Source organism: Fundulus heteroclitus, unplaced genomic scaffold (assembly GCF_011125445.2).
Source record: "Fundulus heteroclitus isolate FHET01 unplaced genomic scaffold, MU-UCD_Fhet_4.1 scaffold_80, whole genome shotgun sequence".
NCBI classification, from domain to species: domain Eukaryota; kingdom Metazoa; phylum Chordata; class Actinopteri; order Cyprinodontiformes; family Fundulidae; genus Fundulus; species Fundulus heteroclitus.
This window is the reverse complement of record NW_023397252.1, coordinates 666,538-683,304: the sequence shown is the minus strand read 5'-3', so window position 1 is coordinate 683,304 and position 16,767 is coordinate 666,538. Positions and strand designations below refer to the sequence as shown.

The window sequence follows — 16,767 nt, the reverse complement described above, 5'->3', positions numbered from 1 at the left end:
ACGTCAACGAGCTGAGGTAAACATTAAAATATATAAATTTTAAAATTAAAAATATATATAAAAAAATCAAAATTAAATATATTAACATTAATATAGCTAGCAATTATGTATTTGTTGAAGCTTTACCTTTCCATCAAGTCTCTACACCTGCTTTTCCATGCTAGAGAGAAAGAGGGGGTTGCTAGCAGGTTGCTAGTTCATCCCAGTGACAAATGCACACAAACACAATTAAGAGTAACCCGTTTATTTGGACTATGGGAAGAATCAGGAGTAGCTGATTTATTTTTATTATTTTGTCCTCCAGTTCTCCAGTTTTCTTGAACGTAACATTGCTGGTCAAGGACTGTAGGGCCGCCTTCTGGGGCTCGAGGTCCACGGACAGGTTCTACAGAAACAGAGAGATTAGATGTCAATTCATGTAGGCACTGCCAAATAAAGACAAACTTTTAAAACCAAATCCTTTGCGCATATATATATATATATATATATATATATATATATATATATATATATATATATATATATATATATATATATATGTATATATATATATATAATTTTATCCACTGTAATCTCTTCCATTACATATATTTCAGACAGTTAGCTGTGCTCTACAAGCTTATGAGGCAAGTGTATGTCAAATGGAGTCGTCGGATGATGCAGAGGCTTGCTATGAAACCGACATCTCAACGAATGCCAAGCCTAATGTGTCTTTTGAACTACCTCTGACCACCCATGCATGTGTACAGACAATGTCAACTGGAATGGTATGTAGGACTGGGTCCAATATAAATTTAAAAATTCCTTCCATAAAACTTAACTTTCTCTACAAAAGACTTGAGAATTAGAATTTTATAAATCCCGACCCAAAGATCTTTTGAAAACTTATTTTCAGAATTGTAAACATTTCATTTTTTATTAATTTTCAGAATAAAATGTCACAGACTGAAACAGTTGTGAAATGCACTAAATCATGTCAAACTCCAAAATCCTGGCATGTCACTCCAGTTGCCAAATGTCATTGTGGGACCCAAAGCCTGCTTTCAAGAGCAAAGGATTTTTCCTGCCAGGTTAAGCTCGGCAACTCGGTTGAAAAGAACTGTTCTTCAATGGAAGTGGATTTTTCAGACGACAGTAGTGCTGCTGCTGCTGATGATGATGATGGTGATTTAGACTACATTCCTGAGGAAGATGAAGACTCTGACCGAGATTTTGAAATGGAAATGAGCGATGAGTAAGTAAAAACATCAAATAACACAATGGATTAATTTAAAATTGTGATCATTAAATTTTGTATTTATCTTTTTTTGTTTAGAGAATATACTCACACCCCTATGAGAGAGAGGAAGTTCATAGTCTTCGAATCGTGTCTTCAGTCCCTCCTAGCCTTGTGTTTTTTATGTGGGAATGCCTGCAAAATAATATCTACAAAGGTATCGGGCACCATGGTGACCTTGACATCACAGTGTAGTGTTGACCCCTCTCATGTGAAGACCTGGAAAAGTCAGCCATCACATGGCACCATGCCACTTGGCAACTTACAGCTAGCCGCTTCCATAATGTTTAGTGGATGTAGTACTGTGAAGGCAGTCAATTGTTTTAAATTTATGAGGATTTCAACATTCTGCGTCAGTACTTATTATAACATACAGAAGGCATACCTTATTCCAGCTGTGAATAGTCTCTGGTCAAAAAAGCAAGAGCTGCTCATCTGTGATGTCAAAAAAAAGAGCAAAGTCAGATTAGGTGGAGATGCCAGATGCTGCTCACCAGGGCACACTGCCAAGTACGGTAGCTACTCCCTTATGGACATGGACACCTCCAAAGTGTTGGACATGCAGCTTGTACAGGTAAGGTTGTGCTGTTAAAATACCCAGATTCTTATTTGATACCATGGTTTTTGTGAGTAAACCAACATCTGAGTCCACAAAAGTTAAAGGTATACTATGCAACCGGGGTTGATTTTCCAGCGAGGCTCCCCCCAGAGGGCGAAAGTAAAAGTGCACTGTCGTAAAGATGCTCAGCTGTTCTTGTTTCTCCATCAAGCCAGGCGCGGTTATTTTGAGCTTAGCAGACAGGCGAACGCAACGAAAAGTGGAAAAAACAGCAGTACAAACAATGACTAACACAGTTAAGGTATGAACATCAAGCTTCCCGCAGCGCTATCTTGGTGAGGCGGCTGCCTCGCCAAGCTGCGGCCTCGCCAGTTTTATTTAATTATTATTATTATTGTTATTATTATTATTATTATTATTATTATTATTATTATTATTATTATTATTATTATGTTTTTTTGTTGGCGAGACGCTACTGCCACCGCCTCGCCAAGCCGCAGCCTCGGCCCCCGCGGTAGCGACTCGCCAACATAAAAAAATAAAATAAAATAATAATAATAACAATAATAATAAAACTCGATATGCTTGCATGTTTATTTGACGTTAACACGCGGTTCTTTGTTGTTGCTTTCGCACGTGCATATAGTGAATGGCAGGGCAAAAACACATGGAGTTCTCACCGTAAAGCGAGACTACTGTGTGTGCGGGCCGAGAGCTCCTGCAATTGCAAGTACGGTATTTCCCCTACAGACCACCAGGGCGGCCGAGAAAACCTTTGTTCGACCTGAAATGACTCATTTAATCATCCAGAACGGTATGGAACACATTAATTAACTGAAAAATGTTGCATAGTATGCCTTTAACAAACAATATATATTGGATTTAGTGAACGTCATGTTAGCGTGGTTTTTAATTGAGTACTCTTTCAATTACAGGATTATAGATTAACTAATATTATACTTAACCATTTTTTCAGTGTACAGAAGTGAAAAACTCATACGCAATGGAGTTGGAAGGCCTAAAGAGGTCACTTCAATTCCTAGAAGATGCTGGAGTCACTGTTACTGACTTGACAACAGACCGTCATTCCAGTGTTAAAAAGTTTATGCGCGAGATTTATCCATCAATTAATCACTGGTTTGATGCCTGGCATATAGCAAAAGGTAGGCAGAATGGCTTGAATTATATCAATCATGGCAAAAAAAAGTAGGTAAATGTTTACAAAGATATATATATATATATATATATATATATATATATATATATATATAGTTATAGTTATGTAAGGTTAGAAATATGGATATTATATATGGATAATTATATAATACACATTTACATCTTCCAGGTATTACAAAAAAGCTTGACGCATCATCAAAGAAAAAGTTATGTCACACCATCTCACCGTGGATCCACAGCATCTCCAACCATGTATATTGGTGTGGGGCAAGCAGTGATGGAAATGCTGAGCTGGTTGTGGCCAAGTGGAAGTCGGTGATGAACCACATTGTAGACATCCACGAACACCCATTTGAGAACTTTCCAACCTGTGCACATGATGAGTTGGTAGAGGACAGAGAGTGGATTGCAGAAGGTGAAAAATTATTTTCAGCTTTCTCAAAAGTCAATCTCCTAAGGGCTTTTCATAATACTTCCTTCACAATCACTGCAGGTTCAAGGGCCCATGTTGAGGTGAAATCAATTGTCACTAACCGTACTCTGCTTGCCGACATTGGTAAATTGTCACCTCATGTGCAGACGTCAAGTGTTGAAAGCTACCACAAGGTGGTGTGCTTCTTTGCACCAAAGTTCTTGCACTTCTTCTACCACAGTATGAATGCCAGGTAGGTTGCTTAAATCCTGAATGAATAATAACTTAACTGACATATTGTCATCCTAATTCCAAGTAGTATTTCATCATGAAAATTTCTGTTACAGATTAATGCTTGCCATTCTCCATTTCAATGAGAATTCCAACAGACAGCAGGCTAAGAACAAAACTGGAAAAGAAATGTGGCAGCTCTCATTTCCAAAGGCAAAAAAAGGAGAACCAGTAGCCAAACAAGTTAAAGTCCCTTGTACTTATGGTGTGTACTTGGTATAATGTTCAGTTTCACACTTGGCTTTTCAACTTTCATGCATGAAATGCTTATTGTTTCTATTTCAGCATACATTGATGAGTTGTTGGATGAAGTAATGGCTCGTCGGGAGGCCATACCTTCTTATGAAGTTGCAAGGCAAGATTTAGAAGCCCAAATTGCTCCTGAATACGTGAAAGACCAATATGACAAGGTCGATAAACTCACAGTTGTGGCAACTAGGAAGTCGAGGTTCACACAGTTGGGTATTTAAAACCAGTGTAGTCTGCTGACTCCCAGGTCTCTCTTATTTTATTTACTGCACAGGATGGAAGAACTTTCCTATTTCCTTTTCCAATGCGTCCCCAAATCCATCTGATCATTCTTCTATATGCAATGTACCTGTAAATCCTAAAATAGAAAGAAAATATGATGCAAAAAGTGTTTAGACCTGTAATAAAATTTCAAAATTATTGTAATGCTGTTTTAAACTATAGGCCCTACTTAAGTGATATGTTCTGAATGCAATTGATGTTATATTTGTTTGCTAAGTACATGTAAATGATTGTTTTTGTGTTTTACTAAAGCAATGTAGTTATATTTCAATGTTTTTTGCTGTTTCTAAATAAAATATATAGGCCTATGGTGCAGAAACAACTGCATTTAATTTACAGTAAAATAACTACATCACAGGTGCATACAGTGTAGGACTAGAATTTAGCACTAATACATGTATTTTCAATAAACAATTTTTCAACTACTTACTCGTTTACTGGTTCATCATTTCCAAGAGGACCATGTCCCTCCAAAAATTCAACAAAAGATGCCTTGAGGACATACTGGTTGAGGCAGTTTCCCTGAAAGCCTTCATGTCAGGTTATACATTGCAGCCCAGCTGACTCGACTTCCTGATCAACAAGGTGCGTTTCTGTGCAGCACTTGCATTCATCCACTGTGGGCATAATCACACAGTTGCCACATTTGCACCTGTAAAATATAAACAATCCCGATTCATAATCACCCACCTAAAAATATGAATTAGTAATGGTCAAATGGCTAATGTTAGTTTTTGTCTACTATGCCTACAGTACGAGGTTGCTTAAAAATTCAAATCAAAAACACGAAAGAAGTAGCTTAGCATTAGCATCAATTTGAATTTAATTAGACATAAAAGTAATTAAATCGACATCACTCTCAGAGGGGTCACTACTCGAAAGTAAAAAAAAAAAATCGTAGAATCAAAAAACATACCAGTCAGTATTTGTCAGTCGATGGGAACGGTCGCCAATATCCTCTTCACTGGCAGATTCTGAGTCGGACGACGACGTTGTCGGCCTACTAGCGTGGTCATCATCGCTACTCCTACTTTCTCCACTTTCCTCGGTGTTGTCCCGTAATTCACGCCTAACTAACGGCTCAAACGCATATGGCTGGACACAGCACTCCTCGTTTTTAACATTAAGTTGGCTCGCTTCGTATTCGTCCTCGTTTAAACATACAAACTCCATCGCAAAGGTGAAAAAATACTGACACGCTATGTAAAATGACCGCTTCCCGACTACCTCCTAACTAGTGTGACGTCACGGAATTCTACAGCGGCTCCTCGTGGGTCACGTGACTGAATGAGGAATTTTGCGTTGTCTGCTATTTCAGTGAATTATTTTGTGCTATAAACAAAAAAAAAGTTAGAATTTTTTTTTTTTTTCACTTGTGATGTTTTTAATTTTGTACATACTATAAAATGAGAAACTATAAGTATGTGGTTTTCTATTTGAACTTTAATATATCAGATTGAAAGATTTAAATAATTGGATGGAGTTGACTAATTTATACTAACGTAGTCCTCTTGTAGCCAGGTTTCTGAGAGACAAAATAAATCAATTATCCAAAATCAATTAATTAACTAACAAAGTCTTTGGAGGGAGAGACCTTATATTTAATAGACCACATTTAACTGTTTTATTTTTTGGTTCTAAGTGAGCCGTATTGATTTTATTAGATTTTTATGAGTTGTTCCTTTTAGATCAGTTTGTGATCTATTCAGTTTTGGCCATGGGAAAGACACCGTCTCAATAGGGTAATGTGTGGGTAACAGTACAGAAGCTGCAGAGAGGTGTGTTAAACTACGGCTCTGCTTTCTGGTCTGGACCCTGGGTTGTCAGCGTTTAGAAGAACTAATAAATCCGGACAGATTCCTAGAAAAAATGGCTTTCCCCAGAAAGTTTGCCAGTTATCAATGTAGCCCACAGGACCAGAGAAAATTACGGAGTCAGACATTATTTAAGCAGAGTTACACACTGAAGCAACACCAACTTTAGTGACCTCCGATCGGCGTGACCGGGTGTCATTACCGCCAGCACAAATAACAATCTTACTGTATTTACGCTTATCCTTAGTCAGCAGTTTCAGGTAGGATTAGTGTCGCCTGTTCTGGCCCCTGGCAGGCATTTGACTAAGGTCCCTGGTGTCTCTAGTGTCACGTTTCTGACTATTGAGCTGCCAATAATCAGGATCGGCTTCTCAGCGGGTGTGTCGCTGAGTGGGTAAAATTTGTTAGAAACGCAGACAGGTTGGTGGTGACCTAGGGGCTGGAATCTAGAGCTATGCTTCCTACGAACCGTCACCCAGCCGGCCTGGTTACCTGGCTGCTCGGGTGCTGCTGCTGGAGGACCACTACGTGAAGTTACTTTATGTGGCTCCGCGCTAGCAAAGGGGCGGCTATCAGCTTGTTTTTCGACAGCATGGAGCCGGGTCTCCAATTCTGACACCCTCGCCTCCAAAGCTACAAAAACATTACATTTATTACATGTGTTTATTACTAAAGGAGAGAGGAATAACTAAACATCTGACACAGAGAGCAGGAGATAGGGGGAGACTTAGACAGAGATGGAGAAGCTGAAGGAAAACTAGGAGAAGCCATTACGAGGCTAAAGTTAGGCTAGGCTAAAGCTAGGCTAGCGCCCTCTTACCACGGCAAAAAAGCAAACCATGTGAAACACGAGGAGTTCCCAAACGTGATGTGCAGCAACAGAAAATGTTTTAAAAGGGCGCATGTGTTAGAAACAGATGTTACAGCAAACAGTTTAAAGATAAAAGCGAGAGAGTCTGGAGCAACAGACTACAATTCACACCGTGACAACAGGAAGTGACACAATACGCCTTACCGCAAACAGGAAGAATCTTTACATTTATTTTCTGTCTAAATGCAACCCAGATCAACAGAACCAGATGGGCCCTCTATGTAGGTATTACAACAAGTATTCTTCTTACAGAACGTTTGAGAGGATGAAATGTAAACCTCAACCAGACCCAGAGCTCAGCTGTGTGTCCTTCAATAGCGACTGGTCAAATGGACGCTTCATTGACAAATCTTTTGGACCTCCATCCTCAGAGAGGTGAGCTGTGTCTAACTGCTGTAACTGTGGAAACTGAGTCAGTCTGAAATGTTTTTATTCCAACATGTGTTTAACGTGAGCTCAGCTCTTTTTCCCACATTTCTATGTTCATATGTGAAGCAGTATGTATTGGATGTTCTCCACAACCACAACAGTGAAATTGGAATGAATGGAGGTTGTAGAAGGTGTCCTGGATGCTGCTATATCATGTTTAACAGCACTGATCTGTTTGCTTTTGGGCCTCATTAATTAGTCACCATTGTTAAGATTTAAAGGGCCCGCTCCTGTCCATTCCCCACGGCTCGTCTCACCCCAGTTCAAGATTTGGTAGTAAATGGAGAAACGGTTATCAGAGACAAACATTTAAAATATGCATATTTATTTCATTTGGATTTCCAAAGAGACATATAAAAACTTATTAGCTTAATTTTAATATATTACCGACGTCCTTCTCCCAGCCATTGGCTGGTCTCATAGTCCCAAAAAAACATATTTTTAAGAGACTGACCAGCCCCTCCCGATTAGTTTGGGGGATGTGGGGCCAGACATTTAGGCTCCAAGTCCTATCTTCCCCCCATTTAACAAGGAGACTATTCTCTCTAGAGTCTTAGTGAACTAAGGCTGATTTAGCACCCAGATGTCCTATCAGGGGGTCAACCATGACCTCAAGAACTATAAAATAGCTTTCAGACCTTAAAACAAACACTCTGTGAAGCTGTGCATGTTTTTCCCTCAGAGGGGTAACCCCAGGGATTAGAAGGTAACTATTGTTTTCCATAAAAAAATGCCTGATTTGTCATGATTTGTTTTCTGAACCCGAACACAACTACAACAGAGTAAGTTTTAACAGTTTTTTGTTAGAGTCTCTAACTGTTAGAGTCTCTAGCTGCAGGCTTCAGGAGGCCCTGGGCTGCAGGCTTCAGGAGGCCCCGGGCTACAGAGTTCATGAGACAGCGGACCCTCCTGGTTCTCCGCGTTGATGGCAGGCGGTGGATCCTCCTGGGTTCCCGCGTCAATGGCAGGCGGTGAACCCTCCTGGGTCCCCGCGCCAACGATGGTAGGCGGCAGACCCTCCTGGGTCTCCGCGATGGACATCAGACTGGCGTGCTCATCACCCGCGTTGGACACTGGACTGGGAACTGAAATCTTAGCTGCGGGCTGAGCATGAACTGAGTCCTTGGCTGCGGGCTGAGCATGAACTGAGTCCTTGGCTGCGGGCTGAGCATGAACTGAGTCCTTGGCTGCGGGCTGAGCATGAACTGAGTCCTTGGCTGCGGGCTGAGCATGAACTGAGTCCTTGGCTGCGGGCTGAGCATGAACTGAGTCCTTGGCTGCGGGCTCAGCATGAACTGGGTCCTTGGCTCCGGGCTCAGCATGAACTGGGTCCTTGGCTCCGGGCTCAGCAGGAACTGGGTCCTTGGCTGCGGGCTCAGCAGGAACTGGGTCCTTGGCTGCGGGCTGAGCAGGAACTGGGTCCTTGGCTGCGGGCTGAGCAGGAACTGGGTCCTTGGCTGCGGGCTGAGCAGGAACTGGGTATTCAGATGAAGCCGGTGGTGGGGTTACGGAAACCTCAGCCTCTGACGTTGGTGAAGGCCGATATGGAATCAGGTCATCCCTATCCCCGTAAATGAAGTCCCACAGCTGGGTCTCATGGATATTTCAGCTGGTGTCTGTAGTGCGGCAGCATCACTTACTATAGAGCCCAAACAAGTGACTTCACTTTCAGAAACAAGCCCAAAAAACTGTAACCCACAACTCATGAAATTTACAAGCGACTTTAGAAAAAAGAAGCCCAAAGTCACATAGAATAAGTGGGCATGGCAACAGTGAGCACGGGTCTGTTATGCTAGTCTCTAGCATTCTTGGAATAACTGAAGCTGCCGAGGCAAAAAAAAAAAAAAAAAAACACAGCCCGGAGGATGTTGCGGGAAAAAAAGAGAAGTATTAATGCGGTTAACGCGCGTTAAAAAAAGGTGGTGTTATGGTCTAACAAAGTTAACGCGTTAAAACTGACAGCCCAAATTTATATTGATATTGACTCAGAGATATTTCATCGGCAAGAAGAACAAACTGAGAAAGATAACACAAAAATAAGGAGCAGACTCTGACACCGGTCACACAGAGACCTGACAGCCCTTATTATAGGGCCCGGTACTCCATACTCCTGAAGTACCCCCCACAGGATCCATCGGATCTTGTGGGGGGTACTCGTCAGTATCAATTCAAATTAGTAATTTTTAATAAAAATTCACTAAATGCAGAATATGCCTATTAACTAAAAGTACCTTGGATAAATTGATTACCTGTGCTTAGTTTGAGTGAATTTCATGTATAAAATTTTATGAAGTTACATTGAATTATCACACTGGGGCTTTCAGCTGTTCTGAAGATAATTCATCAGATAGTGACTGAACTTTAGGCGGCCTTATTAAAGCGTAACTTCAGAACTAAAATAACACAAGAACATACTTAAAATCGGTACCGTATAAAGCATTCTCATTCGATATAATTAAACTCTGTTTGTGCTAATTCACTCTGTTTATCTTGTTGTGTACGGAATAGGGTGGCAGTAGGAGTGCATAACATATCACCGATTATGAGTATTACGTCCGTTGGTTTTAGTTGTTTGAAAAAAAATATTTATGACATTCATATTCCCTTTATTCAGTTCATCACTGAATTTTTTTTTATCACTGTCGAATGCTTTTACCATCACCTTTTCCGGTAGATAATTAAAATTTTTCAAGTCTAGAAAATATCTAATGACTATGATTTTGGTGTCAGCTTCAAGAGGTTTTCCTAAATAAATGACATGTAGGTGATAATCCATTGCAATCACAAAGAAAAGCGGTGAAATATAAATTCCTATAAGAAATATGCAAACATATTAAGCTTCACCTTTGATAAAAGGCTGGGAACCAGTACACAACTTAGAAAACTGACAACTAGTTTTTAAATGTTGGAAGACCTCACCTGAAAACATTTGTAAAGGTTTTAAGTGTACAGGACATGGAGGGAACGATGGCTCTATTTTCTAGGAATGGCCACCTGACTAATGATGATAAATCGATGGAACTCCCATCGCTGTCACTAATTAATCCATCACTCTCTGCTTCCTTTCGAGTACTGGTCGTTGCCATCTTAGATAGTCGCTTTGAAGCCACCAGCCGCCATATTGGTACTCCCCATTTTCGCCCAGTAACTAGTGAATATGTGCACTACGGCATTGAATAACAAGGATTTTCTAATGTTCGGGGGGGGGGGGGGGGGTGGCTTAAAACTTTTAAAATGTCAAATACCATATAATTTTATGTTATGTTCTAAAACTATCAAGTACTGAGAAAGTAATGTGCTAAAATATTTATTTAAATATATAACTTTTATAAATATATAAATAACAATATACAAAAACATATATTTACATATATGCATATATACATACTTTATATATGCATATATACATACTTTATATATATATATATATATATATATATATATATATATATATATATATATATATATATATATATATATATATATATATATATTAAATATGAATAACATGTAAAATATTTCAGCACCTAATTTCCTAGAAGTTGATAGTGTTAGTACATCCACTGACTGTAGAATTACCCATTAAACATTTTCACACAACCAGAAAACTGCTTGTTGTTGCAACCAAATTCTATGGGATTCTGTGAGCGTAGGGAGTAGCAAGATGGCGGCCAGTTACTTCAATTTTTTTGGCAAAATCAGCACTCAAGTGTATAATATAGCTCAGTGGTAGTGACACACAACAAATAGAGCCTTGGGACTTGCTCAACAGCTGATCCCGCGGTGTGATGTCATGAACTGGGAGGTTGGATACTGTTTTTCGACAAACATGGATGCCTCCAGTAAAGCCCATTGAAATGACAATTACTCTTAATTAAAAAATACGTATCATTTATTGAGTAGTATGTAATATTTTACATTTAAAGTACTTTCAGAAGTTTGAATTCTGATTATGACCAGACTTTTCCTTTAAAATGTATCCAGAAATGCTCTGGTCTAAATGCTTCTATAGATTTTTCTTGAACAGCTTTATTATAACATTGGAAAACTAATTAAATCGTGATTTCACTGCAAGGAAACATGCTGCGATATTTCAGCCAATCACCACCCCTAGTGTGGACCGGTCTCCTCAGTCAGGGTCTGAGGTTCTGGAAATTACCCGTTACATTTCTTTAACCACTTCTACGCTCAATTGTTTACGTGGCTTTGGAGTACTACGGGAATCCCTGGGGACCGGCGAGACAGCGGACTTGACGAACAGCTTACGCCAGTGGAGAGCGAAGCGGAAGCGGTGCAGCCGGCCCAAGAAGCGCGGGTGCCATGGAGGCTTAGCAGCTAAGCTAAAGGCTAACCCATTCAGACCGCAACTAACATCCATTCTGCTGTCCAACGTTCGCTCACTGGATAACAAAATAGACCATTTACAACTCGAGCTCTCTGCAAAGAGGGAGTTCAGGGACTGCTGTGCTTTGATCCTGACCGAAACATTGCTCAACTCATCAATCCCGGACCACGCCGTTAGCCTGGATGGGTTATCTACGTTCCGCGCCGACAGATAGAAAGATCTCAGCGGTAATACACAAGGAGGCGGACTCTGTGTTTACAACAATTACTCCTGGTGTAAAAATGCTAGATTAGTGACAAGCTTTTGCTCTCCGGACATTGAGCTTATGATTTTATCTGCAGACCTTTTTATCTGCCTAGAGAGATCACTGCCATCATCATCACTGCGGTTTACGTGCCCCCCAGCGCAGACAAGAAAGAGGCCATGAGTGTTCTCTATCGGACAATCTCTGAGATGCAATCTGCACACACAGAGGCGGCTTTCATTATTGCTGGGGACTTTAACCAGGCAAATATGAAAACTGTTCTCCCTCATTTCTACCAACATGTGGATTTTGCACCTTGGGGAGAGAACACCCTAGACTTAGTTTATACAAATATTAAAGGCGCATTCAAGGCAGTCTTCCGCCCCCACTTGGGCTCCTCAGATCATCTCTCTGTTATGCTAATTCCTACATACAAGCCCCTGCTGATCAGAGCTAAACCTGTAGTGAAGCAGACTGAGGGAGCAATGGAGGTGCTGCAGGACTGTTTTGAATGCTCTGACTGGGACATGTTTAAAGATGCAGCAACCTATGACGACAAGATCAACATTGATGAGTACGTCAGGACTGTGTCAACCTACATAAACAAATGCATTGAGGACGTCAGCACCACAAAGACGATCATCACCCGAGCCAAACAACGACCCTGGATCACTGCGGAGGTCCGTCAAGCGCTAAAAGCACGAAACTCAGCCTTCAAGTCTGGCGACAAGGAGGCTCTGAGGACAGTGAGAGCCAACTTGAACCGTGCCATCAAGCTAGCGAAGCGGAACCACACTGAGAAAATCCAGAAGCTTTTCCACAACGCCAGCAACACCAGGAGCATGTGGAAAGGCATATGGGCGATCACTGAATACAACACGTCCCCCGGTGGGTGAAGTTGATGCTGACTTCCTAAACAGACTAAATAACTTCTTTGGGAGGTTTGAGGCACTAAACAGCACTCCAGCAGTGAAAGCTGTTCCCCATCAGGAAGAGGAGGTCCTCTGCCTTGACACTGCCGACGTGTGGAAGACTTTGAGGAGAGTCAACGCGTGGAAGGCCCCAGGTCCTGACAACATACCTGGGCGGGTGCTCAAGGAGTGTGCAGGTCAGCTGGCTGGTGTCCTCACAGACATTTTTAACACCTCGCTGGACCAAGCCACAGTGCCAGCATGCTTCAAGTCTGCCTCCATCATTCCGGTGCCGAAGAAACCTCAAGTCACCTGTTTCAACGGCTACAGGCCTGTTGCACTGACTCCCATCATGATGAAGTGCTTTGAAAGGCTGGTGAAAGAACACATCGTCTCCAGTCTCCCCCCAAGACTCGACCCATTCCAGTTTGCCTACTGGAGGAACCGCTCCACTGAGGACGCCATCTCCTCTGCTCTTCACCTGAGCCTAGCACACCTGGAGGAGAAGAACACACACAAGCGGATGCTGTTCCTGGACTTCAGTTCAGCGTTTAACACCATCATCCCACAGCATCTGGTGGGAAAACTGGAAAATCTGGGCTTCAGCACACCCCTTCGCAACTGGCTGCTAGACTTCCTCACCAACAGACCTCAGTAGGTCTGGATCGGTGAGAACACCTCTGATGTCATCACCCTCAGCACGGGCTCCCCTCAGGGCTGCGTCCTGAGCCCCCTGCTGTTCACTCTGATGACACACGACTGCGCTCCCAGGTTCACCACTAATCACATCGGTAAGTTTGCTGACGACACAACGGTGGTGGGCCTGATCAGAGACGACAACGACCAAGACTACAGAGAGGAGGTGGAGCAGCTGGTGAGCTGGTGCAGAGAAATCTGACATAATCTGTATAATCTGACCCAATCTGTGTGATATGATTGAACTTGACTTTGTAGAGTGCCTTGAGATGACATGTTTCATGATTTGGCGCAATATAAATAAAATTGAATTTAATTGAATTGAATTGAAAACAGCCTGATCCTGAACGTGGAGAAGACGAAGGAGCGCATCGTCGACTTCAGGAAGAACCAGCCACACCACGCTCCTCTGCTCATCAACAACTCAGCTGTGGAGGTGGTCAGCAGCACCAAGTTCCTGGGGGTGCACATCACGGAAGAAGAAGGCACAGAAAAGACTGTACTTCCTGCGGAGGATGAAGAGAGCCCGCCTGCCCCTGCCCATCCTCAAGACCTTCTACAGAAGCACCATAGAGAGCATTCTAACCTGCTGTCTCTCTGTGTGGTGTGGAGGCTGCAGTGCCGCGGACTGGAAGAATGTGAGGAGAGTGGTGAGGACAGCAGAAGGGATCATTGGGGCTCCTCTCCCCTCTATTAAGGACCTTTCATCACAGCGATGTGTGTCCCGAGCCCGTAACATCATCAGAGACCCCACACCCCCCCACCATGGACTGTTCTCCCTGCTATCTTCTGGGAAGAGGTTCCGCAGCATTCGCTGCAGGTCCTCGTCCTCCAGACTCTGTAAAAGTTTTTTCCCGGCTGCCGTCAGACTGCTGAAGCTAAAACTGAACTCTGTATAATGTGTGTCCTGCATTGTTTACATCTCAATTGCTGTACTGTGAAATCACTGTGCACTTTATCCTGCATTGTTTACATCTCAATTGCTGTACTGTGAAATCACTGTACACTTTATCCTGGAACTATCCTGCAAAGTTACTTTATTATCCTGCAAAGTTACTTTATTATCCTGCAAAGTTACTTTATTCTGGAATACACTAAAATTCACTGAAATTCTTAAGCTTTATGCATATGAAATTTCGTTCGGTACGCACTTTGTGCATACAAAATGACAATGAAGTTTGTCTAAGTTTAAGTCTAAGTCTAAGAGCCAAGAACAGAAACCCAGTTCCTCCCAGTGAGCTCTCAGATGTTCCAGTTCTATTTCCAGACAGAGGTTTGATCTGTTCTCTCCAGAAATCAGCTGCCCTATTCTGATAAAAACACCTTTATGTATCCGTGCCTGGAGTGTTGATGCTGATCAGAATGTCCTGCTGCTTCTTGGCTCCGTGTCAGAATAATAGTGGATCACATTTCCACGACCTGCTGGGAAATAGCTAAAAGAGCCAGTCTGACCCATCAAGACTTGGTTCCTGTGTGTGCACACACCCACATATATCAGACCGCCTTCAGGTCCACACCACCTCAAATCTAGTCACCAGAACCTGCTGGATGTCCCACACACTGTTCTGAAGACCTGTGTGGACAGAACCTTCACCTCCACTGCCTCCAAGCTCTGGGTCACTGTTCCCACCAGCATCAGATCTGCTGACAGTGTGGACAGTTTGAAGTCCCAGTTTAAGATGCACTTTTTAAAATGTCTACTGGGTATTTCTGGTGTATATCTTTTTATTTCATCTTCCTCTTTTAAACTTATTTGTATCTGTAATGATTTCACTTTTGTAGAAACCGATATTCAGCCAGACACACAGCAAATGCTTTAGAACAGAGGTTCCCAAATTTTTTTAACCGCGCACCCCCTTCCATGTCCCAGCCGGGTTGACGCGCCCCCAAGATTTATTTATATATATATATATATATATATATATATATATATATATATATATATATATATATATATATATATATAACGGTTGCAGTTACAACTCAAATGTCGTAACAAAGCTTCTAAATCTGAGTACGCCGCAAAATACAAATAGTTTGATTTGTGTCCGATGATGAGCGAGCGAGCGAGCGAGAACTGGTGAAGCAGCACAGAGTAACAATAATTCTAGCGCTCCATAAGGATGTTATTAATCAGAGAAATCTGTCTGATTGTTTCACAGCGGTTACCTTTAGCGGGTAAACACGCCCACGGCAACACACCTCGGCTCCCCCAGCCCGTTTCTGTCTGAACATGCGCTAAAACTGGCTCTTTAAAATGAACTGCACGGTGGAGTCTGTGCTTGTCCGAATCGCAATGAGAAGCATTACAGATCTGTGCGTGAGCATAGTCAAGAAATCCCCTCAGGAGCAGCGTTTTATTTATTTTTTTCCCCCAGGACCAGCAGTAATGATAGCGGTGTGCGTGTCATGCACGTCAGAGCTTGTCACCGGTTCAAAATCATGGCACCATGAGCAGCAGTGCTGTTTGTAGGCGCTGTTTGAATCTCGTAAATAAAACTTTAAATTTTTCCTCTGCTGACGTAAACGGCGTAAAGTCAGGAGCTCGTTTTCTTCTCCCGGATCCGTTGCGATTCTCTCCTCTGTTGCCTCCAATTTCTCTCTCACTCTCTTCCTCTCCTCTTTAATGACTAACTTTCACCTTAGATGTCTCACCTGTTTCCCTGATTTCAGCCTATTGAGCATATTTACGAGAATTATTGAAGCAGAGACCACAAGCCATATGCGCATATACAGCACAATGCAGATTTTTCATCTTAAAATGAAGCGTAGATTATTTCTTCTAAATAAATACATTTTCGTGTTAATAATGTATCGTTCCGTTATGACACCCAAGCACCAGATCAAGGTTTTGCTGCTAACACTTTATTTTAGGACGAACAGGACAGGAAAGCTTTCACGCCAGTGCCCCTGTCACCATAGACATCATATACGTAGACGCCCCATTGGACGCTGCCGGCCGCTAGGCTGACGTGCCTGCAGGGCGGCCATCTTGGGTCAGACCACAGATCAGACATCTGCTGTCAAAATGAATAGGAGGCAGCTCAGATCTCATTTTAATCAGATGTTCACAATGCCCGTGACCTTTCAGACAGATTACACATATTTATTCAGAACCAAAAGTATTTAAACTGAATTCAAACTGGGTGAAAAATGTACAAGCACTTGCATATTTTGCAGTTACATATTAATCTAATATACACACAAATTAT

The 16,767-nt window shown here is 42.0% G+C and overlaps 2 protein-coding genes and 2 long non-coding RNA genes across 9 annotated transcripts in view; 3 read left to right on the top strand and 1 right to left on the bottom strand.

The window, feature by feature from the left end:
- Positions 1-228: 228 nt before the first annotated feature.
- LOC118562077 lies at positions 229-5,579 on the bottom strand. Of its 5 annotated transcripts, none has more exons than XR_004930452.1 (6): positions 5,162-5,579; positions 4,676-4,897; positions 4,139-4,321; positions 3,238-3,379; positions 1,329-1,711; positions 229-385 (listed from the first exon to the last, which is right to left on the bottom strand). It is a non-coding gene; the product is annotated as an uncharacterized LOC118562077 (long non-coding RNA). The 5 variants fall into 5 exon arrangements; XR_004930453.1 differs by lacking the exon at positions 229-385 and having other exon boundaries at positions 558-1,578; positions 1,662-1,711; positions 3,230-3,379; XR_004930451.1 differs by lacking the exon at positions 229-385 and having other exon boundaries at positions 558-1,578; positions 1,662-1,711; positions 5,162-5,578.
- On the top strand, positions 1,315-3,733 carry LOC118562059. 2 transcript variants are annotated; one of them, XM_036134357.1, is made up of 4 exons: positions 1,315-1,850; positions 2,812-2,998; positions 3,181-3,426; positions 3,505-3,733. In XM_036134357.1, exons 1-4 carry the CDS (start codon positions 1,335-1,337, stop codon positions 3,678-3,680), a joined length of 1,125 nt encoding a protein of 374 aa, XP_035990250.1. In that variant the 5' UTR covers positions 1,315-1,334; the 3' UTR covers positions 3,681-3,733. The 2 variants fall into 2 exon arrangements, with proteins under 2 accessions (XP_035990250.1, XP_035990249.1); XM_036134356.1 differs by having other exon boundaries at positions 3,181-3,733.
- Positions 3,833-4,670, top strand: LOC118562080. The gene is made up of 2 exons (XR_004930456.1): positions 3,833-3,919; positions 4,000-4,670. It is a non-coding gene; the product is annotated as an uncharacterized LOC118562080 (long non-coding RNA).
- Positions 5,580-12,475: 6,896 nt separating the features above from the next.
- Positions 12,476-16,767, top strand: part of LOC118562052 (NACHT, LRR and PYD domains-containing protein 12-like) — a 31,441-nt gene continuing 27,149 nt past the window's right edge. The window contains exon 1 of the mRNA XM_036134344.1: positions 12,476-12,522. Within this exon, the coding sequence (XP_035990237.1) occupies positions 12,476-12,522 (47 nt within the window). The remainder of the gene's footprint in view (positions 12,523-16,767) is intronic.

Excerpts from the sequence above, each read along its gene's own strand:
- LOC118562059 (XM_036134356.1), top strand. The coding sequence starts at position 1,335 with ATGAGAGAGAGGAAGTTCATAGTCTTCGAATCGTGTCTTCAGTCCCTC. Across the intron at positions 1,851-2,811 it reads TGGACATGCAGCTTGTACAG|TGTACAGAAGTGAAAAACTC; the intron begins GTAAGGTTGTGC and ends CCATTTTTTCAG. Across the intron at positions 2,999-3,180 it reads TGCCTGGCATATAGCAAAAG|GTATTACAAAAAAGCTTGAC; the intron begins GTAGGCAGAATG and ends TACATCTTCCAG.